Below are 26,996 nucleotides of genomic sequence, written 5' to 3'. Positions count from 1 at the left end.
ATATTATTGATTGATTGACTATGGCTTTTCAAATCATCCAGTATTGCTATCTGTAGCGTTAGTTCTAGGCAAATGTTGCAATTCTTCAGCCATTCCTGGACCTGTGACCAAAAACGAGCTACATATGGACAATACCAAAATAAATGATCTAATGACTCTGCCTTCTCACAGCAGAATCTGCAGAGCTGGGAAGAGAGCTGGGAGTTCCATTGGCCTTTTTACCGCATCTATAAAAGGTATGGAAATCTGGATACCCCCACCCTATAGCCATATAATAAGCAGGAAACAGCCACTTTAAATGAACAGATATTTATTATTCAGTTCATCTCTTAATACATCTCTACCTTGTTATTACATCATCTCTATACAGATCGTTGCTATAAAAGAGACACTTGATCAGACGCCAATTTATTTATATCTACAAATATAAATAATCTTAGTACTATACATTACTCACCAATTATATTTTTTAATTATCTGATCTCAGAGAAACATAATGTAAACATCAGCCATTCACAGATATAAACATAGAGGCAACTTATCTTGGCTGTTTAAAATTAAAATATCTGTACATTATTATGAGTATAGCTATTTTCTACATTTAGTACATGCTTATTGTAAGGCTTCTCAAACTTGAGAGATTGGAAATGGACTATAAGTGAGCCACGTGTGCAACTCTGTCGCACAACGTTGCAGAAGAAATGCAAAACATTTATGTGAAAGAAAAAATAAGTATGCCCCCGAACTCTGTTCCCTTTAAGGCTGATGTTTGCAGGTATTTCTGCCGGAGCATTTTCTGCCTGTGTCAAGATTTGGTTTCTTTACAGTCTATAACTAGTCCTATCCCTGTCAGTGTTAAAAAACAACAACAAAAAACATTTGAGACCTCGGAGAAAGCAACCATTTCAGGACAGCATCCGGTCCCTTAAGTCTAGTAAGGAAAGACACGTTGTAGGGACACAGAACATGACTTTCTTCTGCACACTACATTAAAACAATAACTTGTTGGACATATGTCTTTTAAAACTGATTTAAAAGTTTCTGCACTGAGACTAGATTGACCATGTCAATTTACATAATTCCAGGAAATAGATTTATCTGCTGAAATGTTTTCCCCAAAAATATTTAAGGACAAACAAGAACTCAAACAAAATGTTATTTTACATATTGTATAGATTATCAGAGCCTGGTGAGAATAAAAGCTCTTATAAAACAGCATGCTCAATTGAGGCATTTCATTTTAGTCTGTAGTGCAATCACCGCCGTGGGAAACATTGATCACATGATTTAAACATGTTGTTGAATTGTTGCTCAGTTGGTAGGGCAAAGAGCTTGCAACGCCAGGGTTGTGGGTTTCGATTTCCACGGGGGACTTGTACAAAACAATATGAACATGTATGCACTCACTACTGTAAGTGTCTCTGGATAAGAGCATCTGCTAAATTACTTAAATGTAACTCAGACCGTTCAGTCCCTCTTCCCTGATATTTGTTCATGGTGGTATAACAAAGAGTCCTAAGAGAAAACTAATTCTGACTATTAGTAGTCTAGCGGTTAAGAATATTGGGCAAGTAACTGAAAGGTCGCTGGTTCGAATACCCCAGCCGAGTAGGTGAAACATCTGTTGATGTGCCCTTGAGCAAGGTACTTAACCCTAATTGCTCCAGGGTTGCTGTCAATAACGTCTGATCCCTGGCCGTGACCCCACTCTCCGAGGGTATCTCCGGGGGGAGTTGGGATATGCAAAAAACTCATTTCCAATTTACACGTGTGAAATAGGATAAATATAAGCGCCCACCTAATTATTATTGTTATTGTTTCCCCTATATAGCAAACAGAAGTATTCTGAAAGCGGTCAATCTTAAGGTATAGTAGGGGTGTAGCTCCTTTGTACAGCTCAAGTCATTACAGCAAGCTGCAACGGTAGCAGCAGCATTTGATAAACAAACAGAGTTGAGGCCTCACTTCCCTTTTTATCCCCAAAGGCCTGCAGGCAGTCATGTTCCTCAAGCTTCCATTTCCTCTTGGTGCTAAGAGTGAACATAATAGTTGACTTAAAATGGAGCTTCTATTTTTTTACATTGTTTTTTTTTTCACTGTTAAGTTTGCGCCATGATAAGATAAAAAAATATTTTGAACAAAGAATTGGTCCAAAATTAAATAAAAATAGCTTGTTGAATTTGTTGGGCTATAAATACTTTATTTTATTCTTTTTGAAAAAGGGAAATGCAAACTTATGTAAAACATAATCTTAATAGCCGAAATCTGATCAAATTTTTCACCCTGGCTCAGGAATTATGTGGAATCATGAGGATTTTAGTTTCAGGAATGTCTGCTACCTTGACAAACACTTTTCCTTTCCATGCATCCAATGGAACACACACATTTCATATAATATTACTCCCTGTTACATATTAGAGAGCAATGATGGTTGAAGATAAATTCTACGATGTGATAGCTTGGTTTTACGCAGCATTCAGCAATATGTTAGAAAACATATCTCTGAGGAGAAGGTCCTCTCTGCTAGCATTATAATTGTGTTTCCAATGTCCTTTGTTGTTCGTCCTCCATGTCTACCTGTACCTCACAGAGGTAAGCTTAGCTTAATGATCCCCATTGCTAACGGTGACCGCCTCAGGACCAGCTGTGGAGGCGGGGAGGCGGGGCATCTTCTTCACTGGGCTTGGGATGTGCTGCTGGGAATAAGGAAGCCACACGTAAAAATCAGTTCCTGTTTTCTAATGTCACTTTTTATGTAGCTAATATAATGATTTAATTAAGGAACAATGGAGCTTGTTTTTTTCTGTCTCTGTGTGCATTTAGTTATTTTTATGTGTGGTGCCTGCATGCAAACTAAATGTCTCTCAGTGACCTAGCCTCCATACAATGTGCTGCTTCCAGCCACTAGTTTATGTGTATGAGTAGTGTCTGCGGGGTTGGGAATATTATTTCATTTATAAATTATTTGATTTCTGATTTACGTTGAACAATACAATTGTATTGTACCTCAGTGGCTGTGGTGGAGTTGACCAGGCCAGCCTCCAGGGGCAAGTCGTCGTTCAGGGAGCATCTGGAGTACTCCCGACGGTGCTTTTCGTCCACCCGGGTCAGATACCACGTCCCAGGGAACAGCTCCTCCACAGCGCCCTGGGGCACGTACGGTGCTTTATGGGAAAGGGACGGACATGGCTTCAAATGAAACATGAGTTCAATAAAGGCTCAGGCCTTTTTGTGTGTGTGTGTGAGTAGTTTGTGTGTGTGTGTGTGTCTGTGTAGTGTGTGTGTTTGTGTGTGTAGTGTGTGTGTGTGAGTAGTTTGTGTGTGTGTGTGTGTTTGTGTGTGTAGTGTGTGTGTGTGTGAGTAGTTTGTGTGTGTGTCTGTGTAGTGTGTGTGTAGTGTGTGTGTCTTTGTGTGTGTGGACATACCTAGGTGGTGGGTCTCTTCCCTCAGCTGCATGTTTTCAGCGAACATGGCAGGTGACACCTTCCTCCTGGAGTCCAGTCTGGCCTTGAGGTCACACAGGCTGGCACAGATCTTATCCAATCCAGAGCCTGAGGGAGGGAGACGGCCAACCAACAGACATTAAATACAGACCCCGGGAAAGACCCAATACCTACTCATTCATAGTTCAACTAAATAACCAATGCTCAGTCCAAAAACAACCAGCTCAGTTCATAACCCCTAGCATTAGACAATTCTCTTTCCCCTCATTTGCTCAGCCATCTAATCCAGAAGTGTCAAGACTAGAGGGAAGGGGAAACGGGTTAATTTCTAGTTCCTTGGAGGGTAAATATCAGTGGAACCCATCTCTATTGACAAGGTGTTTCCCCCATCCCATACAGGTGACGACCCCAGTGTGAGGTGAACCTACCAGGCGTGGCGTCCTGGGAGACTCGGAGGGAGTAGAGTGTGGCGGCAAACCCCGAGCCGTAGGAGAACAGGCCGATTCTCTGGCCCGCCAGGTGCTGAGGTGTGTGTCTGTCCAGGAACAAACGTGTTACACACAAACACTCCCTATGTGTGCCTCTCCATAACTATCATTTTAGCAACACTTAATTACAGTGTCCTTATTGCTACAGTGCTGAGATCTGTCTAAATACTGTATAACTATTGTAATAACACAGTTACACTGTATTTACACTGTGCTTAGGTCAGTAAGGACAATGTAACACAGTAATTACAAACGTTGTCACACTGTACTTTCAGACATAATTACACAGTAATAATGACACTAATATTATGTGTATTTCTTCTTGCTGATGACTAATTCAAGTAGTAAGTTTTCATGTGATAATTTAATTATGTAAAATGAGTTGACTCTGATTCAGACGAGACTTACTGTGCGATGACAGAAGCAAGGCAGCCGTAGACAGAGGGGGTGTACATGTTGCCGTTCTGGTTGGAGACGAGGAGGGAAGCCTTGGTCTTTTGATCAAACATCTCTGTGCTGGCCTTCATGAAGGCCTTCTCCACATCCCTGTTGAAGTAGGTCTCCTCCGGCTTCACCTCCCTGCTCAGCACACAGACGGAAGGATAGAGCCTTTTAGAGTCATATATATACAGTGCCTTTGGAAAGTATTCAGACCCCTTGACTTTTTCCACATTTTGTTAGGTTACAGTCTTATTCTAAAATTGATGAAATCATTTTTTTTTCATCAATCTACACACGACTCCATAATGACAAAGCAAAAACAGGTTTAGATTTCTTTGCAAATTTATAAAAAAATAAAACTGAAATATCACATTTACATAAGTATTCAGACCATTTACTCAGTACTTTGTTGAAGCACCTTTAGCAGTGATTACAGCCTCGAGTCTTTTTGGGTATGACGCTACAAGCTTGACACAAATGTATTTGGGGAGTTTCTCCCATTCCTCTCTGCAGATCCTCTCAAGCTCTGTCAGGTTGGATGGGGAGCGTCGCTGCACAGCTATTTAGGTCTCTCCAGAGATGTTAGATCGGGTTCAAGCCCAGGCTCTGGCTGGGCCACTCAAGGACATTCAGAGACTTGTTCTGAAGCCACTCCTGCGTTGTCCTGTTGGAAGGTGAACCTTCACCCCAGTCTGAGGTCCTGAGCACTTTCATCAAGGATCTCTGTATTTTGCTCCGTTCGTCTTTGCCTCGATCCTGACTAGTCTCCCAGTCCCTGCTGCTGAAAAACATCCCCACACCATGATGCTGCCACCTCCATGCTTCTTAGTAGGGATGGTGCCAGGTTTCCTCCTTCAATCTTGGTTTCATCAGACCAGAGAATCTTGGTCTGATGAGAACCAGGCCCAGTCCGCCTGGCCTTGCTGCTATTCCAGTTTCAGCTGTTCTGCCTGCGGTTATGGAACCCCTACCTGTCCCAGACCTGCTGTTTTCAACTCTTAATGATCGGCTATGAAAAGCCAACTGATATTTATTCCTGATTATTATTTGACCATGCTTGTCATTTATGAACATTTTGAAAATCTTGGCTCTCTCTAATTCTCTCTTTCTTTCTCTCTCTCGGAGGACCTGAGCCCTAGGACCATACGTCAGGACTACCGGGCATGATGACTCCTTGCTGTCCCCAGTCCGCCTGGCCTTGCTGCTATTCCAGTTTCAGCTGTTCTGCCTGCGGTTATGGAACCGCCACCTGTCCCAGACCTGCTATTTTCAACTCTTAATGATCGGCTATGAAAAGCCAACTGAAAATTATTCATGATTATTATTTGACCATGCTTGTCACTTATGAATATTTTGAACATCTTGGCATAGTTCTGTTATAATCTCCACCCGGCACAGCCAGAAGAGGACTGGCCACCCCTCATAGCCTGGTTCCTCTCTAGGTTTCTTCCTAGGTTTTGGCCTTTCATGGGAGTTTTTCCTAGCCACCGTGCTTCTACACCTGCATTGCTTGCTGTTTGGGGTTTTAGGCTGGGTTTCTGTACAGCACTTCGAGATATTAGCTGATGTACGAAGGGCTATATAAAATAAACTTGATTTGATTTGTTTCATGGTCTGAGAGTCTTTAGGTGCCTTTTGACAATCTCCAAGCGGTCATGTGCCTTTTACTGAGGAGTGGCTTCCATCTGGCCACTCTACCATAAAAGGCCTGAAGGTTCTCCCATCTCCACAGAGGAACTCTAGAGCTCTATCAGAGTGACAATCGGGTTCTTGGTCACCTCCCTGACCAAGGCCCTTCTCCCCCGATTGCTCAGTTTGGCCAGGTGGCCAGCCAGCTCTTGGAAGAGTCTTGATGGTTCCAAACCTCTTCCATTTAAGAATGATGGAGGCCACTGTGTTCTTGGGGACCTTCAATGCTGCAGACATTTTTTGGTACCCTTCCAGATCTGTGCCTTGACACAATCCTGTCTCGGCGCTCGACGGACGATTCCTTCGACCTCACGGCTTGGTTTTTGCTCTGACATGCACTGTTAACTGTGGGACTCCAATCAAGTTGTAGAAACAACTCAAAGATGATAAATGGAAACAGGATACACCTGAGCTCAATTTTGAGTCTCATAGCAAAGGGTCTGAAAACTTATGTAAATAAGTTTTTATTTTAATTTATTTACAAAAACCTTGCACATACACTGGCCACTAGATGGCAGTGTATGTGCAAGGTTTTAGACTGAGTCAATGAACCATTGCATTTCTGTTCAAAATGTTGTATCAAGACTGCCCAAATGTGCCTAATTGGTTTATTACCCTAATTGGTTTATTGCCCATATCAGATATGTCTATGTCCTGGGAAATGTTCTCGTTACTTACAACCTCATGCTAATCACATTAGCCTACATTAGCTCTACTGTCCCGTGGGGGACACACACCAATCCTGTAGTTTTTTTAACTGACTTGCCTAGTTAAATGAAGGTTAAATAAAAAATAAAAATAAATTGTAGATGTGTGTGGGAATAATATATCTATGGTAATTTATGACCAATCAAAAAGTAGTGAACTACGTAGCTAATAAGGTGCAAGCCTGACAGTGGAGTTCTAACCTGAAAGCCTCCAGGCCACTGAACGGTCCAGTCTCTGTGTTCGGCCTGGGGTGGCTGAGGAAGTCACTGAGCACCAGACGGGCTAAGGACTTCTGCACCAGCTTGCAGTAGGGAGAGTGGAACACCATGTAGCCAAAGTCCTCCAGGCTGAAACGCTTGTCCACACCCTCTGTGTAGAACATAGGACATGTTTTGAGCCAAACTGACAGGTGTCGCAGGAAAGCCAAGACCATCATCAAGGACCTCAGCCACTCGAGCCACGGCCTGTTCTCCCCGCTTCAATCACTCAGACGCGGGCAGTATTTGAGCATCGTGGCAAAAACTGAAAAACTGGCCAATAATGCAAAAACTGGCCAATAGCTTCTACCACCAGACCATCAGGCTGCTGAACAGCCACCACTAGTCACCTAGTTGCTCCCCCTGTCCCCTGCAACCCTGTGCATGTAACTAATAAACTCATCTAAAACAAAATACACAAGTTTTACTCAGATGGTCAATGATAAAACCGAACAGACTGGAGTCAAATACTACAGTATCAAATACTTTTAAATACCCAAGCTATCTCAGGAACAACAGAAACAATGGACTAGTCCCAAACTATAAACTAAGTCAAGCACACCTGAAATACACATATTGGAAGTATTTGGCATAATGTATTTGACCCAGGTCTGCTAGAAAGGCCGTACCAAGATTTCAATCAAGCTCATGGTTGGATAAGTTCCATATTGATAGTGGGCAAAAATACAAGCTTTGGTTAAAATGTTCTCTGATACTATAGAGGTAGGTGACACAAGGACAAAGTATTCAGGATCACTGTCCAATCCTGTACCTAACCTAACTACCCTCTGCGATGACATTAGCAACACACTACTTTCACTAAACCAATTTCAGGCCGCAGTGGAAATGAACCTTAGTTAACTACTTAAGACTATAAAGGGAACTATAGGCCTGGCCTAAGCCCACTTTACCTACTTAGGATTTAGCCTAAAGTGTTTGAATTAACCCGAGTGTTTGAATTGACCACGGCCTGTTGAAAAGGTATGGTGGATGCATTGAAATGAACAATGTTGTTATCAATTTTTAAACAAGCAAAGTGCATCTTACAAAATGTACAAATGCTAATTTCTCTCACCTCTTTGCCACTGTGCATGGATCTTGTTGCGATAGACAGAGTAACAGCGATCTAAGGCGCTGAGGTAGCACTCGATAGACAGCTTTCCGTCCACCACAGGATATTCTGACGCCATATCTGGCTTGTAGAAGTCGTAGGCGTGCTGCATGTGTGTACCCCGCAGACCTGCAAGGTCAAACATGACGCACCATTTTATTCCATGTATAACTCTGTGTTGTTGTTTTTGCTGCCCTGCTTTGCTTTATCTTGGCCAGGTTGCAGTTGTAATTGAGAACTTGTTCTCAACTAGCCTACCTGGTTAAATAAAGGTGAAATTAAAAAATATATATAATTTATTTTACCCATTGTAGAGCAGGGTTGGGGTCAATTCCATGTCAATTCTAGTCAATTCAGAAAGTAAACCAAATTCCAATTCCACATTTTCCTCATTGAAAAGCATTGAAGGGAATTGGAATTTCAGCAGCAGTGTAAAGTACTTTTAAGTACTACTTACGTTGTTTTTTGGGGTATCTGTACTTTACTTGTTATATTTTTGACAACTTTTACTCCACTACATTCCTAAAGAAAATAATGTACTTTTTACTCCATACATTTTCTCTGACACCCAAAAGTGATCATTACATTTTGAATGCTTAGCAGGACAGGAAACTTGTCTAATTCACACACTTATCAAGTGAACATCCCTGGTCATCTCTACTGCAGACAGACACTGGATGAATGGCTGGCTATCTATGAGATGGAAACGTACTGACGGTGTCTTTGACGCATGGCTTGTTGAAATGTAAACAAAGCTGTGTATTCGTCAGTAAGATGAGCAGTGAGTGATATTGTGTGTATGTATGCATGTGTGTGTACACGCTTGTGTGTCAATACAATAGGTCTGAGTTGTACTGTTGAACTGATATTGACCTGAATGACTTAAACAAACAACAACAGAGGAACTGTGTCTATAATAAACAGGCTGGGGGGAGTCATGCTTCAGTCAGCAGGCTGGGGGGAGTCATGCTTCAGTCAGCTTGTCAACATCAACTATTTACACACAGTAGGATATTGACCTACCTCTGTCAAAAGCCAGTGGGGCGTTGGGCCCTACCAACATGGCTATCGCACCGGCGCCCCCTGTCGGCCGGGCACTTCCTGTGGCGTAAACTGCAATGTCTCCTGCCACCACCAGGGCATAACGACCTGCAGGGGGGCAGAAAGAGATGTCAGTAAGCAGACAGGTAACACAAATACTGAATATTCTTTATGAATAACAGATGATTTCTTCTCTCATTATGGACTGATACATTTGATTTAAGGTTATTCTATTGTCAGCATACTAGGTCCATTTAGAGGTAGTGTGTCAGACTTAAGAAATACGTCTTGTTTGTTCTTCAGTCAAATATTTGACTAAAATAGACAGTCTCACACACAGTCAAACACACCACACTTGAGAAGGTCAACAAAACGTTGACACAATGTCAACACAACGTTAAAAGCAACGCCTCTCACCGTCCCAGGAGCTAGACTCCACCCAGTTGACGGCGTTGAAGAGGGCGGCGGTGCCCCCATAGCAAGCGTTGGTCGTGTCAATCCCCTCCACGTCCGTGTTGCCCGATTCCTCGAACAGCTGCATCACCACCGTCTTCACCGACTTGGACTTGTCGATGATGGTCTCAGTGCCCACCTCCAAACGGCCCACCTGGTCGTAGGAGAGGCCATTCCTTTCCATCAGCCGCTGGACCACCGTCAGGCAGAGGGAGTTGATGTCCTCGCGGTCCGAGCAGAAGCCCATACGCGCCTGGCCCAGGCCCACCGTGTACTTGCCGGCCGACACGCCGTCAAACTGCTCCAGCTCGGCCTGGTCCACGTACTGTGAGGGGAAGTAGATCTCCAGGGCGATGACGCCCACATCTTTGGGCCACGTGGCCTCGCCGTTGGCTTGGGCTGATCCAGGCATTCTGTATGAGCTGGTTGGGAGAGAAGATAAGGATGAAGAGAGGTTTTAGAGATATGTTAATATGGGGAGTTTTTATTCATGGTGGAATGTGAGGTCAATAGGTTGATAAGGGAATTAAGTGCAACAGAGTAGTTCACGTCGTTATCCAGACCATGGTGCGCGAACCAGGGACCTTCTGCACAAAGACACTTAGCAGTCTAATCAATCGCTCCAACAAAACCAATCTGAATGTTATTCTGAAGCTGGTATCAAAAGGTATTTTCTATTGGTTGCATAATATTTCAAACATACATACTGAAGTAAATCAACTGGGAAAATGGCAGCTTGCATAACACCTGTTCTGAGTGTTCTTCCAGTGTGTTGAAGCTTGCTTGCAAATATTGTCTTCCTTGCTAAATGAACACACAAGCCCATTGGCAACACACGCACTGCGATGTTGGACAGAATGGAGACGCTAGCTAGCTACAACGAGAATAGGAGAAGGATAAAAGGTTTCGGAGTGGAGGAATATGGAAGGTGGATGGACAAACTTGAATCTGGCCCAGCGGTGGCAGGTCATGTAATAGCGGAAGCGGATGAAATGTTTGTTTCTGTTGGCGTGAGTGAAGTTGGTAAGAATGGGGCGGCAGGTAGCCTAGTGGTTAGAGCGTTGGACTAGTAACTGAAAGGTTGCAAGATCGAATCCCTGAGCTGACATGGTAAAAATCTGTCGTTCTGCCCCTGAACAAGGCAGTTAACCCACTGTTCCTAGGCCGTCATTGAAAATAAGAATTTGTTCTTAACTGACGTGCCTAGTTAAATAAAGGTAAAATAAAAAAAAGAATGACGATAATAAACAACAATGGAGCTAAAATAGCACAAGTTGGAAATGAACAGCAGTTTCTGGTTGGATTATGTTTCATGAATAAGGATGTTAATTTGGGAGACCTGTTTGCGGTTACTAAATTGGTGACAGACGAAGTGGAGTCGGGTCAGAGTGATCAGGAGCGGTATCATAGTGATTACATGTGTATCGAAAGAGCAAGAGGAAAAAGCTTTGTGGCTCTTTAAACTTTCAACGTACAAAGTGGAAAATGACGATTTTTAGAGTAGGGCGCAGAATAAAGGTGTCATCTCTGGCGATTCGCTGGATATCGAGGCTTCATGGTTTAGGGACAACATGCTGGTAATAGTTTGGGAATGTCAATTAACCTGTACTATGAGCATATGTACAAAAACTATTACAACGTTATAAAATGTAAAAAACTTTGTCCACCGGTCAAGAATTCACTGAGAATTCACCTGTTAGGGTAAAGGAGGTCAATGTAGCGAGGATCAGGGCTGTCGAGCAGGTCTTCTATGCGGAGGCTGTGAAAATTGTTGAGAGAGTAGAGATTATGAAGCTATGGCAGTGGATAACCAGCAGTCTATTGATGTCGTTCATCAGATAAAAGATTCTGAAATACTAATGGTGAAGATGGATTTTGTTGAGTTAATTGTACAGGACGACTACATTTTCAAAAAAATCTAAGAGACTGGATATCATTGTGAAAGCGGCAAAAATATTATTGGATCTTCAGTACTTCACGGCAGAAACATTGCAGGGAATACTGTCGGAAGATCAGTGGTGTAAAGTACTTAAGTAAAAATACTTTAAAGTACTACTTTTTTTTGGTATCTGTAAATTACTGTTTATATTTTTGACAACTTTTACTTTACTTAATTCCTAAAGAAAATAATGTACTTTTTAATCCATGCATTTTCCCTGACACCCAAAAGTACATTTTGAATGGTTAGCAGGACAGGAAAATGGTCCCATTCAAGCACTTATCCCTGGTCATCCCTACTTCCTCTGATCTGGTGGACGCACTAAACACAAATGCCTCATGTGTAAATTATGTCTGAGTGTTGGAGTGTGTCCCTGGCTAAATTTAAAATTTAAAAATATTTTTTTTATAATCTTTTTTATTTTACTAGGCAAGTCAGTTAAGAACAAATTCTTATTCACAATGAAGGCCTACCATTTTGCTTAATATAAGGAATTTGAAAGGATTTATACTTTTGATACTTAAGTATATTTCAGAAATTACATTTACTTTTGATACTTAAGTATATTTAAAACCAAATACTTTTAGAATTTTACTCAAGTAGTATTTCACTAGGTGACTTTTACTTGAGTAATTTTCTATTAAGGTATCTTTACGTTTACTCAAGTATGACGATTGGGTATTTTTTCCACCACTGTGGAAGATACTCCACCTTCTCAGGTTAGAGCCTGTGTAGGAATCTGAGTAGACATTTTAAACTGACTGAAGGATTACATTGGTTTGTGGGGGAAGTCTGAAAAACATACCAGCCTTCTTCTTATTATAATTTTTATTTGTGGACTACATCCTAAAAGGTGCATTGACGCCTCCTACTGGGTGGGGTGAAAACTGAGCGACTTTAACGCAGAAAAAAAGGGAATAGGGGAAGTGTTGATCATCAGGGAAGCAAACAATGTGATCAGCAGATGTCTTGCAGTAGTGAGTAATTGCGCTAGCATGCTCTACGCGTTACTATTTCCTCTATCGTCTCCTTTTTCGTGATTTTTTACCTAGCTAACGTTAATTGGCTAATAAAAATCCAAGAAGGAGAGTTGATTGGAAGCTAGCTAGCTAATGTTAGCTCTGCAAGTCCATGGTTGGTCTGCCATCAAGTGTGTCAGAACGACAATATAGTGGAAGAGGATAGCCATAACAGGGCTAACTACAGCTACAATCTCTACAAGCCATGTAATCAAATTCTAGCTGATGACAGCTAGCTAGCTACTTAGGACATTCGATTACTAGCTATGGCAAAATATGTCTGTTCACATAATCAGTCATCGAGAACATTCACAAAACCATTGACGATAGGTATCATCTTACCTTACAATCATAGGGTAATGACAAGATGTCTGTTTGCTGTCCTTAGAGGCTAGCTAACCAGATCATAAGGTCAGAACTCGATGTGACCACAGTCGGACGAAAGAGCGGACGGACCAGCTTCCGTTTCGAATTCTCTGAACAACCGTTCGACGTAGAATGTTACAATGTAGCACGCTCTCGTGAGTTCCTCTCATGTACCACGTTTGTTACTTTGTAATAACAGTGGTACTTTGTAAAAGGGCAACACCTGGCAGCACGATATGCATCCAAGATTAGATTTAGGATCTATTCTACTAATACCATAAAATAATTAGCAACTTAATTCAGCACCCCTCAGCAATCTAACTTGGAGCAAAATTGATATGCACCTAAATGAATAGTCGTCTAGGCTACTAATTTGGAGCAACGTTTCTTAGGCTATATCAATTTAGATGACCAATTTTGACCGCAAAGTAGATAACAGAATACTGATGATTTATCCATCACAGACAGAACACTCCGTTGACCATCTTGACTCGTGTACAGAAGCTTAACTTTTATCGTCACCTAGTTTAAAATAATATATTCCATAAAACCAAAAATTGGTGTAGCCTATTTAACAGGTATAATTACTTTTACAGTAGCCTGTACCGCTATAGCCCAGTATACCATCGTGTGGATTGGAGAAAGGCAATCCCGTAATCAATCCGTGTACTCACCTTGAAAAAGTAAGTGGTCTATCACTTCAATTATATAACCAGCCAAACTTTAGTCCCTTAACACTTTCTTGGCAGTAACGAATGACTTCAACATGCAAAACATCAATCCATTTATATATGACGAGTGTACTGTACCTGTGAACGACACCCCGTTTTCCAAGTGCCGAATACATGTCCAATCATAACAGAGATCCAAAGTTCTGAAGTTTCGGCATTGCCCACCCCTTTACGTATCCGACCAATCCACGAGAGGTAAAGAGAGACCATGCGCCGCAGCAGTCGAAGCGGTTCAATGGGGTGAGGGAATGACGGTGTATGGTGAGAGAGTATGGACCAATCAGGGAGCACGTCTGACTGCTGGCGAGGTAGTCAGAGACCTCCAGGCTCGAATCCGCGAGGAAGCTGAAGTGTCTCCTTGACGACCAGGGGCTGGATATTCACGTGCATGGTATTGGTGGATCTCCTCATCCTGCCATTGATCATGAACTTTCCTCTTTTCTTTCTTGCTTTAAAAGGAACACTTATACAACCTATTCTTGTTTGGCCGGGGTAGGCCTTCATTGTAAATACGAATTTGTTCTTAACTGACTTGCCTAGTTAAATAAAAGGTAAAGAATATATTTGGAAAAAATGAAGTTAAAATATACACCATGTGCTTGGTGGCTAGGCTACTGAGATGTTTCCTACAATAAACCCAACAGTCAGAATAAAATATAATCATGATATTCTAAAATAATAATAATATTCAATATGTTGGAAGAATAGGCTAACTTTATTTTTCCTAAAGGGGACTTTGACATATCTGGGAGATTTTGTTGGTAAAAATTGCTTCCAAATTCAGTCAAAACTGAGTCCTTATTTAGGCCTTGGTCAAAGAGCAATATATATTTATTGGTCCTATCTCACCAAGCAAGTGTTCAATGTCCTGACCCAACCAACAACTTTGTTTCCCAAGTAAAGTACTCAAGCAACCGGTGCATAAAATATTTCATAGCTTGAAGTTTTCCTTGTATGTTGGGACAGTGTTCTGACTGCATGGTGCATTTTAAGATTACCGTTTAAGAATGCATGTCTTTGAAAATTATTCTATAGTATGGCTTGCTTGCTGTGGGGTTGCCATTGCTCTCACAATGGGAAATAGTAACATACTGTAACACTGTAAGTCAACCCAGTGTACTTGATCATAATTTTCTCTGAAACCAAACCAGTGACAGTTTACCAGGTGGTGTCACTCATATGCTTTACCGCAATGAGAGAGCTAGGTTTTTGTAGTTAAAGAAAAGCTCTGATTGATCATGTTAAAACTAAAACCAATAAAACTTGACACCTTTCAGTAAATGTTGGTTGCACATAACAATAAGTCTTAGGTTTTTAGATGTTAGTGAGTTAAATTGTAGTTACATCTTTGTTTTTATGTTTGTCTGATTGGATCTTTTCCTACTTTTTCAAGGATGCATATTTGTCCTCTTTAATGTTTACAAATTTATCAAAGAATAACCAACGAGTAACGACCCTCCCTTTAATGTTCATATTGTTTAAGTATCTATATGTAACAGGGTTAGAAAATGTCCCTGTTCAGTGGCTTCCTCACAAAATGTATTGTTTTTCATATTTTTCATGTGGTAAGAGTGACCTCAATTGGTATAATGTGATACTGCAGTTCTTTGGTGACATCCTGGTTTTTGCAATCTCCAGGGCCCGTTTTTCCAAAGGTACCTGCAGGACTTCCCAAATAGGATAGGATTAAATGTTAGAATTGTGATTTTCAAAACTGAAAAATGTGATTATGATTCTCTGGATAGGAATAAGGATTTGGTCACCCAATCTCACCTTTAAATCAGGATTAAATATTGTTTTTGCTTTTTTCAAAACTCAAAAAAGGTAGTGATTAGGATAGTTTTGATCCCAAAAATCTGGATTATCTCGATCCCACTGGAAGGGTGGAGTCAGAGTGGCACTACAACCTAGACATTTCTATGTAACGAAAGTGAGCATCTGAAAACCAAAGGTTCATTATATTCAATTGACTGCCGTATAGGTATGTGGTAAATTGTTATTGAAAAGTGTCAAATACTTAAGTGATATGCAGGCTCTATTATTTTTAATCAAGGTATCTTTATTCATGTACAGTAGTTTACTCATCTGTTTCCCTTTGACAGTGTAGCAGTAGTACCACAGCCTGTCCATTAGATGGCAAGTAGCCTGTTCAAAGCACTGAAAATCCGGACTCTGTGATATCCGGATCAGAATGATCCTAACCGATTATTTTCTTAAAAACCGTCTCAAACACAGCCAGATTGATCTGATCCTGGATAGCAAAGAAGAAGATTACAGAATCCGCATAATTCTGATCCAGATACAAAGTTTTGAAAAAACGAAATGTTGTAACATATATAACTGGGTGAGTTATATAGAGACCTATCCAAATATGGATTGTAATTTCATGCAATTCTGGACTTTGGCCCTGGTTTCATGCAATTCTGGACTTTGGCCCCAGGGCCCAGTTTTTCAATTTTGAAATTTGGTTGTGCATCAGCTATTTTTCTATTGTTATGTCAGTCACTGACAGGACACTCAATTAATTAGCCCATGTCAGCAAACAATTTTTAGATTGGTAAATTAGTCTAGCCAGCTATCATCATTGAATTACCGACTGGGGGGCCCCACTGATTTTGTTAGTCACTCTCATTCAGTGTACAAACGACTAGCTGGAGCTTGTCTGACCGGTTGGCTGTGAATGCCCTCACCCACTACTCAATGCTGATAGTTAAGATTCTGACTCATTATAGCCTGTACTCAATGCTGATAGTGAGTCAGAATCTTAACTACACACTATCTGGCAAGAACAAGGCAGATGTGTCCATATCCAGAATTTCATTGGCTCTTTGTCACCACCACACATTACCAAACACACACACACACACACACACACACACACACACACACACACACACACACACACACACACACACACACACACACACACACACACACACACACACACACACACACACACACACACACACACACACACACACACACACACACACTTCATAGTTTTATGAAAGAAAGGAAATAAACACGCATATTAACACTGGTAATGCAGCTATACAATCAGGTCTGTACATAGCCCTTGATCATAAATCTCAGTTCCATTACATTACACATAAGAGTCATTGGACGAAGGCGTCTTCTGTATGGGGGAGTTTTGTTAAGAACCCTGATGCTCAATCTGAACATTAACAATTTCAGTATGGTTTTGCGAGCTTAAAAAGGTCCTTATCTTTCATATCAGCGAGAAATAATAATAAATAAATAACTAAAGGTTAAATTGAGACACGTTTATAAGGTTAGTTTTAGTGTTCCCATATGGCCATATCTCCATGTCACAGTGTATTTTTACAGAAGACAGGTGTATATTTAGCATTTGTGAAGTTATTTTGATGTGACATTATAGTAAAGGACTTTATGTTTCTAGAACCTTATCGCAACTGAGAATCGATTCACGTTTAGATGGAGTATTTGATTTATTTATATTTGGCTGCCAGAGCCAGTCTAACTCTAAAAAATAACATAAGATCATTGGAGCTTATTAAAACCTCTACGGGATCGGTGTCCCTAAACCGGGACAGTTGTTGCTCAATATGCGATAATGTGACTAGAATGACGTTGTAAACAACAGACAACTTTACGGGACATAGACGTGTTATTTGGGCAGAAAGCTTAAATTATTGTTAATCTTAACTGCAGTGTCCAATTTACAGGTGGTATTACAGCGAAAAAATACCATGCTATTGTTTGAGGATAGTGCACAACAACAACACATTTTTATCACAGCAACTAGTTTTATACATTCACCTCTGAAGGTATATAATGTACTTACATTCAGAAATCTTGCTCTGATTTGTCATCCTGAGGGTCCCAGAGAAAAACAGTAGCGTAGTTTTGTTTGATAAAATAAATGTTTATATTAATATGTAGGAACTGGGTTCTACAGTTTGCTGTCTCTGGCTCCACACCTACCCCGCCCGGCCATCTAAATGTGTGAAGGTTAGTGTCTTTTTTGTTGGGAAGCTAATGATCCATCATGTATGACATTCCTGGGAGTGTGTAAACTTACATTTTTATTACCATAGCATTTTTGTATGTTCTCTATAGTTATGTACTTGAACATGTATAAATTGACCAATTCGGCACATTTGGACAAACTCCTGGCAGGCTTGATACAAAATATTGTGGAGTCACTGGATCAGTCTGAAACTTTGCACACTCACTGCCATCTTGTGGACAACATCTAAATTACAACTATAATCCTAATCAGTATCTGGCCTCTCTCTTGCATTTCAAAGATGCCAAAAAATAAAACACGTTTTTTTGTTTGTATTATCTTTTACCAGATCTAATGTGTTATATTCTCCTACATTAATTTCACATTTACACAAACTTCAAAGTGTTTCCTTTCAATTGGTATCAATAATATGCATATCCTTGCTTCAGGTCCTGAGCTACAGGCAGTTAGATTTGGGTATGTCATTTTAGGTGGAAATTGAAAAAAAGGGTCCGATCCTTAAGAGGAGTAAGAGTACATCTTACTCAACAGGTAAACAATTCTACCAGCTAACAGAACAAATAAGTTACAGATGTAACAAGATAACTATCTCTAGCAAAGTCTCAGAAGCAAGCAGTAATTATAGTAAACAATCCCATAAAATATAAGCCACCAATTTACATTGCAGATGCACTTCTAGAATACACACTGATAACTTTGGTCGGCAGCCAAATTTGCATCTTCATCTAATATGCTGTAATTGTAGACTGAATATGGTGTAATTGCAGACCGCACCCCGGGGCGTTTCTTCTACTACTAAACTAATGGTGAAGAGGGAGAGAGGCCAGTGGAGATGCATGAATTGCGCAAGAAGGGAAAGTTGAACACAGATGTGTAAATTAGAAGTTCATTAAGCCACCATTTGTATGCTAGCCTACTACAGTGGATTTAGGCGAGTGAATTTTGGAGAAATATTTTTTGTCTATCGCATGTTTTGTGCCAATGAATTAAAGTTGAATGTCGCCAAATGCTTCAGTTTAATTAAATATGCAATGAAGAAGTAAAGTGCCTAGGCCTATTTAATGAAACCCTGGCTGTTGACGTAGGCAACAGATCGCAAAGCAGGGAATCACCATTCCCTACTGAGGTAATTTTTGGAAATGGCAAATTCACTTTCTCATCCATAAACGCATATCAAGTGTAAGTGCGCTGTCCAGCAGTTCATATCAACAGGATGGGGGGGCTTTTCATTAGGAGGAACGTCTAATGCGGATCGCTAAAATAATGATCACATTTCCTCAGTTTAAATATTAGACCTATGGGGAAACCTGTACATTTGGCAGCCAAGCATGAGTGATCATTGTAGCTTTTTATCGTCTAGACATGTTGAAATATCTTCACGCCTAAAATAAAAAAAATCACCAGCCTTCCGTCATAAGATTCAATGAATGACATTTTTTTATTAGGCCTACAGGGGGCTGTTTAGACAAATAAGGCACATGCTTGGATACTAATTACATAACCAACATCTAGTAATAATATAGCTGTCTCTCTCCCCCTTCAAACTTTCCTTGTCAATGAATTTGATAGGCAACATTATTTCAGCATTATGCTATAATGTAGCCTAGGCCTACTTTCTGATAGACTACAGGCACGATTTGAAGGTGAGCCTATAGGTTTTGAATATGTGTTTAAGAAAGGAGAAATGTGATTTGTGTGTGACTGAGGTGCACTGGTTGCTTTGATTGATGGGTCTGTGAGGGAACATTTTACGTTTGTGTGTATCAGATTGTACACAGATCGTATGTTTAGCATAAATGCTGCTTTTCTAATAACCAATTAGACTGGGTTCATGCAAGTGATTGATTGATTGTGCATGGGAGGAATTCTCACTATCAGTATAAGCAATCTGGCAGTACGCCCATAAAATTGCTTTGAGAACAAAAGGGGGGGTATCTCAGTTTCAAGATCTCAGCTTGGAGAGAAGAAGCCTCGTGAGGTTTTGGTCAGTCACGTGCAGGAACCAAAGTTAATGATGAATAGTGTAAATCATGCTTCTATTACTTTTTTACAATAGCCGTATATAAGAGAACTAACAGGACTGCCCCCAGAGAGCTCCTGACAGACCTTAAGTTTGTTGGAACTTGCTGATAATAAATAATTATTCCTTTAATATTGACTTCAGGTATCCCTGATAGTAATTTCTACAACAGGTCCTTTTAGTGTGTGTGTGTGTGTGTGTGTGTGTGTGTGTGTGTGTGTGTGTGTGTGTGTGTGTGTGTGTGTGTGTGTGTGTGTGTGTGACAGTTCACTAATTCTCTATGTCCATTCAGAAAGTTTCCTAAAGCAGCCTGTCTGGACTCCATTGTATAAATAAGAGAGGAGGGACAAATAACATAGGCCAAACTGAAATGAGCATAACAAATTGTGAAAATGTAAGCAAGTCATGATGATCAGCATACTGTATGTGCGAGGAATGACGACAGGTGCCAGTTTTGCATTTCTTTCAACTCATTAATGGGATGCAACTTAAGTAAACGTAGCTCGATTGAATCTTGCAGGCTAATATTTTCTGTATCATTATTTCTCTCTCATTATGGAGTCCTCTCTAGCCACTTTGAACAACCTGATCTTGCATTGACACTGTCTTCTCACAAGGGAATTACCACAGCATGCGGTAACGGTATTGTTTGTTGTTCTTAAAATTAGAATTTTAAATTGTGCAAAATTTTTTGCACACCCCCCCATGTTACATAACGTTGTCATGTAAAATATGAATGTTGCTTCCAACTACCAATCAGCAATTGTGTCATAAACCCGGCTGAAGGTTGTGATTGCTGGAGTGGAATGTCAGCTAAAGAGTCTGGTACTCAGCAGAGATGGAGTGGAATGTTAGCTAAAGAGTCTGGTACTCAGGGGAGATGGAGTAGAATGTTAGCTAAAGAGTCTGGTACTCAGGGGAGATGGAGTAGAATGTTAGCTAAAGAGTCTGGTACTCAGGGGAGATGGAGTAGAATGTTAGCTAAAGAGTCTGGTACTCAGGGGAGATGGAGTAGAATGTTAGCTAAAGAGTCTGGTACTCAGGGGAGATGGAGTAGAATGTTAGCTAAAGAGTCTGGTACTCAGGGGAGATGGAGTGGAATGTTAGCTAAAGAGTCTGGTACTCAGGGGAGATGGAGTGGAATGTTAGCTAAAGAGTCTGGTACTCAGGGGAGAAGGAGTGGGTTTCCTCACTCCATCCATCATGCGGGGTCAGTCGGTGTGATATCAGGAAACGCCCATTGATACCTGCCATCGGTCAGTCCCGGTTTTATGAGACTAATGGTTTCTCGACACAGGGGATTTGTTTACATAACAGGTTAAGATAATTAATGTGGCAGGTTATGTGAATTAGCGTGGCAGGTTAGCCAAAGGGTTAGGGTTAGCTACACTCCTACAGTTGTAAACAACGGTTGTACCCCACACACAAGAAACGGCTAAGGACCAAATCAAATCAAAGATGGCGAGCATCAATGGGTGTAATTTGATAGAGTGGAAGGGGTCAGAGTCCAAATGTACATTCTGGCATGCTGATTGGTGGAAACCAGGAGGCAATGAGGGGTTTGATTAGTCTTGCTCCTGTAGGTGGGTTTTGCACCAGCTGAAATTCGATTGCGTTTGTTTAGGACCCGGGCTGCCTCCCGGGCGTGAGCCAGGTGCCCGTTCAACCCCACGGCGAAGTCATCTCAAAACAAAAATGAAGTAATTAAGCACGTGGTGTAATGAGAAGGATTCTGTTATTTTCACAGTTTTCAATTTAAACACTTTATCTGACTTCCCAATTGTCATGATGGAGACCCGGCAGTGAATTATCCGGCTTAGTTATGTTTAGTAACTCTTAAAATCAGACAATTAACATGCAGTCCACAAGCTACTATCTGCTAGTCCTCATTGCTAGGTTAGCCATATCCGGTTATGACGATGACACGCATAACCAATCAATTACGGAGATATCTTTCAGACATCACTACATCTCCCCTTTTCTGAGAGAAATAAACTGTAACATCCTCTGTACCTAATACAAATATTCACCCTGTGGATCGTTTCAATACAAACTATTTGTATTTCAATGACATATTTTTTCAGTAACATAAGTTTTGTTTTTCTTTAACATCGACAATACACATAACTGTGTCAACTAGGACATGGGGGTAGACAGCCCTTTGTCCACAGCAACATAAGGATTATTCTGCCCTGAAACAGTTGCTGTTCCTATACCTCTTTCTTTTTTCTCAGGTGTCTCTGAACCTCAGTGGTAGTTTTACCTCTCGACCTCTGGAGGTCATTCTCACCAGTTGTGGTGAGGCTGGCTGAGGTGGTGGACTGAGTGAGGGGATGAGAGTTGGCTGGCTCACAGGCGGGGCCTGGTAGACTGGATGGCTCACAGGCGGGGCCTGGTAGACTGGATGGCTCACAGGCGGGGCCTGGTAGACTGGATGGCTCACAGGCGGGGCCTGGTAGACTGGATGGCTCACAGGCGGGGCCTGGTAGACTGGATGGCTCACAGGCGGGGCCTGGTAGACTGGATGGCTCACAGGCGGGGCCTGGTAGACTGGATGGCTCACAGGCGGGGCCTGGTAGACTGGATGGCTCACAGGCGGGGCCTGGTAGACTGGATGGCTCACAGGCGGGGCCTGGTAGACTGGATGGCTCACAGGCGGGGCCTGGTAGACTGGATGGCTCACAGGCGGGGCCTGGTAGACTGGCTGGCTGACAGGCGGGGCCTGGTAGACTGGCTGGCTGACAGGCGGGGCCTGGTAGACTGGATGGCTCACAGGCGGGGCCTGGTAGACTGGATGGCTCACAGGCGGGGCCTGGTAGACTGGATGGCTCACAGGCGGGGCCTGGTAGACTGGATGGCTCACAGGCGGGGCCTGGTAGACTGGATGGCTCACAGGCGGGGCCTGGTAGACTGGATGGCTCACAGGCGGGGCCTGGTAGACTGGATGGCTCACAGGCGGGGCCTGGTAGACTGGATGGCTCACAGGCGGGGCCTGGTAGACTGGATGGCTCACAGGCGGGGCCTGGTAGACTGGATGGCTCACAGGCGGGGCCTGGTAGACTGGCTGGCTCACAGGCGGGGCCTGGTAGACTGGCTGGCTCACAGGCGGGGCCTGGTAGACTGGATGTCTCACAGGCGGGGCCTGGTAGACTGGCTGGCTCACAGGCGGGGCCTGGTAGACTGGATGGCTCTTTCGTTGATCTGCTGCTGTCTCTCTGGAGAAGGTGACTCTAGAAAACCCTGACGATGTCGCCTGTTTCTCTGAGCGATGGTGCCGTGTTCAGTTTCCACAACGTAGGATCTCGGCTCTGGAGATTTGCTGATGACAACTGCTGGTGTTTTCCATCCTTTCTCTCTGTCCAGCTTGACTCTGACACTGTGTTCAGGGTGTAATAACGGTAGGGGGCGCACTGAATGCCTCCTGATATAGAAGAACTGGTAAGCTTGTTTGGCTTTCTGGTCCTTCTGTTTAACACTGTTGTGGCTGATAAGTTTTGGTTGTATATTTCCATCCAGCACGGGGACCAACGTCCGGATCTGACGTCCAGTCATGATTGGTGCTGTGCTTGCTCCTGTTGCGCTAATGGGGGCGTGGCTCGGTTGTTTAAGAATTCACATTAGCTGTCTGTACAGCACTCTCCGCTGCTCTATTTGCCTGCGGGCAATGGGGACCGGAGGTGGTATGAGCCAAACCATACTATCTGAACTCCTTGAACTCAATGCAGACAAACTGAGTAGCGTTGTCGCTAACGAGCTCAGTAGGTATCCCCATCTTACAAACATACCTTTGAGGCGGGTGATGACCTGCTGGCTAGTGGTAGTGGGCAGGTGAGCTATTTCTATGTCCCTACAATAGTAGTCCACCACTAGGAGGTATTTCTTGGCCTCTAGCTCACACAGGTCAGCTGCGATCTTCTGCCACGGACCCTTAGGTAAAGGTGTCATGACAAGGGGTTCTCTCTTCTGAGTTGGTTTGTTCTCTGTACAGAACCTGCATGACGTGCATCATTTTTCTCACGATGTGGGTGCTGATGCCCGACTACCACACCGATATCATGTGACCTTTATGTATCTGTTGTAGAACTTATCTCTGTGAAGCTGGGATGATAATCCTGTCTTGATATAGCACAAGTCCGTCCCGCTCTGATAGATGTGTGTGGTATCCCTGTAGCGTGTAGGGTAGCTGCGCCATTCTCTGAGACCAGCCTTTTCAGATGTAGCCAATGACCATTTGGAGGTGTGCATCATTGCGTGTCGCCTCTCTGATGTCATCCAGCCTGTGTGCAGACACTGGTCTGCTCTCCCCCACAGCTTCCACATATGCTTTGACTTCTTCTTCTGTGTCTGACGTGTTTACTTTCAATGGGTTTCTTGACAGTGTGTCATCCACCACTAACTGCTTCCTAAGAAACACTGCTTTCACTTTGAAACGTCTGAGGCGCATGAGCAGTCGCTGACACATGAGTTGTGCTTTGTCCAGGTCGTATGTGTTGATCAATGGAACGAGTGGCTTATGGTCTGTCTGTAAAACAAAGCTGCCCTGCAGGTAGCAGTCAAACCGTTCACATGCCCACCTGCCAGGCACTCTTTTTCAATTTGCGTGTATCTGAACGTGAACAAAATGCAACAGGACAGAGTTCGCCACCCTCTTGTTCCTGTAGGAGGGTAGCTCCGAGGCCATAGCTGCTTACGTCCGCACTGACCACAGTTTGTTTGCCGGCGTCGTAGTATGCTAATACGTTTGTTGACACTAACATAGCCTTGACCTTGTGGAAGGCCTGCTCCTGTGGGTTTCCCCACATCCACTCTGTCTCTTTTTTCAACAGCTCAGTGATGGGGTGTAGCACTGATGACAGGCCCGGAAAGAATTTCCCCAAGTAGTTCACCAGTCCCAGTATCTGGCGAAGCTCAGTGATGTTTGTTGGACTGGGCATCTCGGAGACGGCTTTCACAATGCTGTCATCCGGATTTATCTCATCCGGCTTTATCTCATCCAAGTACAGGATCTCCGACTTCCCACAGTGGCACTTGTCTTTGTTCAGCTTTAGTCCTGACTCTTTGATGGTCTGTAGCACTTTGCTCAGATTCCTGTCACGTTCTTCCTTATTTGCACCGTAGACCAGCATGTCATCCATCACGACGACTGTGCCTTCGTGTCCTCTCAGGAGCTTGCTCATCTCCCTCTGAAAGATCTCTGGCTCGTTGTTTATTCCTAAAGGAAGGCACTTTTTGGGGAAAAAAGTTTTGCCCATGCTGCAGAGGGCTATATCAGTCCACTAATACAGGACTATTAAAGGCCCAGCACTGCAGAGGGCTCTACCAGTCCACTAATACAGGAGTATTAAAGGCCCAGCACTGCAGAGGGCTCTATCAGTCCACTAATACAGGACTATTAAAGGCCCATCACTGCAGAGGGCTCTATCAGTCCACTAATACAGGACTATTAAAGGCCCAGCACTGCAGAGGGCTATATCAGTCCACTAATACAGGACTATTAAAGGCCCAGCACTGCAGAGGGCTATATCAGTCCACTAATACAGGACTATTAAAGGCCCAGCACTGCAGAGGGCTATATCAGTCCACTAATACAGGACTATTAAAGGCCCAGCACTGCAGAGGGCTATATCAGTCCACTAATACAGGACTATTAAAGGCCAGCACTGCAGAGGGCTATATCAGTCCACTAATACAGGCCTATTAAAGGCCCAGCACTGCAGAGGGCTATATCAGTCCACTAATACAGGACTATGAAAGGCCCAGCACTGCAGAGGGCTATATCAGTCCACTAATACAGGCCTATTAAAGGCCCAGCACTGCAGAGGGCTATATCAGTCCACTAATACAGGCCTCTTAAAGGCCCAGCACTGCAGAGGGCTATATCAGTCCACTAATACAGGACTATTAAAGGCCCAGCACTGCAGAGGGCTATATCAGTCCACTAATACAGGCCTATTAAAGGCCCAGCACTGCAGAGGGCTATATCAGTCCACTAATACAGGACTATTAAAGGCCCAGCACTGCAGAGGCCTATATCAGTCCACTAATACAGGCCTATTATTAAAGGCCCAGCACTGCAGAGGGCTATATCAGTCCACTAATACAGGCCTATTAAAGGCCCAGCACTGCAGAGGGCTATATCAGTCCACTAATACCGGACTATTAAAGGCCCAGCACTGCAGGGGGCTATATCAGTCCACTAATACAGGCCTATTAAAGGCCCAGCACTGCAGAGGGCTATATCAGTCCACTAATACAGGCCTCTTACCACTAATACAGGCCTCTTAAAGGCCCAGCACTGCAGAGGGCTATATCAGTCCACTAATACAGGACTATTAAAGGCCCAGTGCACTACTTTTGTGATATATATTTTTATATTGTGATTTTTCAGGCGGTGCTGCCGCACCCTCAGCACCCCTGTTTCCCGTGGCTATGTCTGTGTCTGAGGAAGTGGCCAGATGAGTCTCACACTTAGGAGAACAATAGGTGAAACTGGTTTGACAGGTGTTGTCACATTCCTAACCACCCACTTGCTCATGAGATTGGCCACCAAAGTAACTATATTTGGTTGAGGGTGTGATTTTATTGGAGGGCTAGTCTGTGATTTAAATGTCAGTGGGTTGTTCGTTGCCGAGTCGTGTCACTGCAGCAAGCTGATGGCAACAGTTAGACCACAGGCCAGCTCCCTGATACAGTGGCCACGTTCCAGGATGGTTTTATTGCAGTCAAGCTGCACACGGCAACCAATGGCTGCGTGCTACATCATCATCTGTGCAGTCGGGCATCAGATTGGGTGTGTTCCACAACTAATGCGAGGCGACGCAACAACCAATGGTCGCATGCCACGTCATCAACTGTGTCATCGACTGACAAATTGCTATAACATATGACGTGGTTAGCTGATACCTAAAATACCTATCCAGGCGTTGTCAGATCTGTCAGGCGTCAGCCATGTCTAAGCATAGGAACTTGCCAATTGCTACATCATTATGATGTGGTTAACTGAGACGTGAAACACCTATCCAACATTATATATATATTTTTAGATATCAAAATGAACCTTTACCAGTTGAATATAATTCTTTTTGTATTACTATCTTTCTGAAATATTGTAACAAAATATGCAATTTAGACAATATACGTGCACATCAATATCCATTATACATCAAAATCCATGATACATCAATATCCATGATACATCAACATCCATTATGCATGATACATCAATATCCATTACATCCACAACCATTAGGATGTTACTGATATCATATAATGAAAAGA

The 26,996-nt window shown here is 42.7% G+C and overlaps 1 protein-coding gene across 7 annotated transcripts; it reads right to left on the bottom strand.

Annotated features, from left to right (window-relative positions):
* Positions 1–293: 293 nt before the first annotated feature.
* Positions 294–13,848, bottom strand: hmgcs1 (3-hydroxy-3-methylglutaryl-CoA synthase 1 (soluble)). 7 transcript variants are annotated; one of them, XM_071351913.1, is made up of 11 exons: positions 13,630–13,735; positions 11,325–11,390; positions 9,596–10,053; positions 9,161–9,286; positions 8,102–8,266; positions 6,970–7,138; positions 4,340–4,510; positions 3,872–3,978; positions 3,426–3,551; positions 3,007–3,164; positions 294–2,696 (listed from the first exon to the last, which is right to left on the bottom strand). In XM_071351913.1, the coding sequence occupies exons 3-11, from the start codon at positions 10,041–10,043 to the stop codon at positions 2,604–2,606; spliced, it is 1,563 nt and encodes a 520-aa protein (XP_071208014.1). In that variant the 5' UTR covers positions 10,044–10,053; positions 11,325–11,390; positions 13,630–13,735; the 3' UTR covers positions 294–2,603. The 7 variants fall into 7 exon arrangements, with proteins under 7 accessions (XP_071208014.1, XP_071208007.1, XP_071208010.1 ...); XM_071351906.1 differs by lacking the exon at positions 13,630–13,735 and adding an exon at positions 12,932–13,053; XM_071351909.1 differs by lacking the exons at positions 11,325–11,390; positions 13,630–13,735 and adding an exon at positions 13,765–13,848.
* Positions 13,849–26,996: the final 13,148 nt, after the last annotated feature.

Source organism: Salvelinus alpinus, chromosome 18 (assembly GCF_045679555.1).
Source record: "Salvelinus alpinus chromosome 18, SLU_Salpinus.1, whole genome shotgun sequence".
NCBI lineage: Eukaryota > Metazoa > Chordata > Actinopteri > Salmoniformes > Salmonidae > Salvelinus > Salvelinus alpinus.
This window is presented reverse-complemented; position numbering and strand designations above follow the sequence as displayed.

Coding starts and splice junctions, on each gene's coding strand:
- hmgcs1 (XM_071351906.1), bottom strand. Junction 10,054..11,324: donor GACCTCCTTTACCCTAACAG/GTGAATTCTCAG, acceptor TCTCCCAACCAG/CTCATACAGAATGCCTGGAT. Junction 8,267..9,160: donor CCCACTGGCTTTTGACAGAG/GTAGGTCAATAT, acceptor TTGACCTTGCAG/GTCTGCGGGGTACACACATG.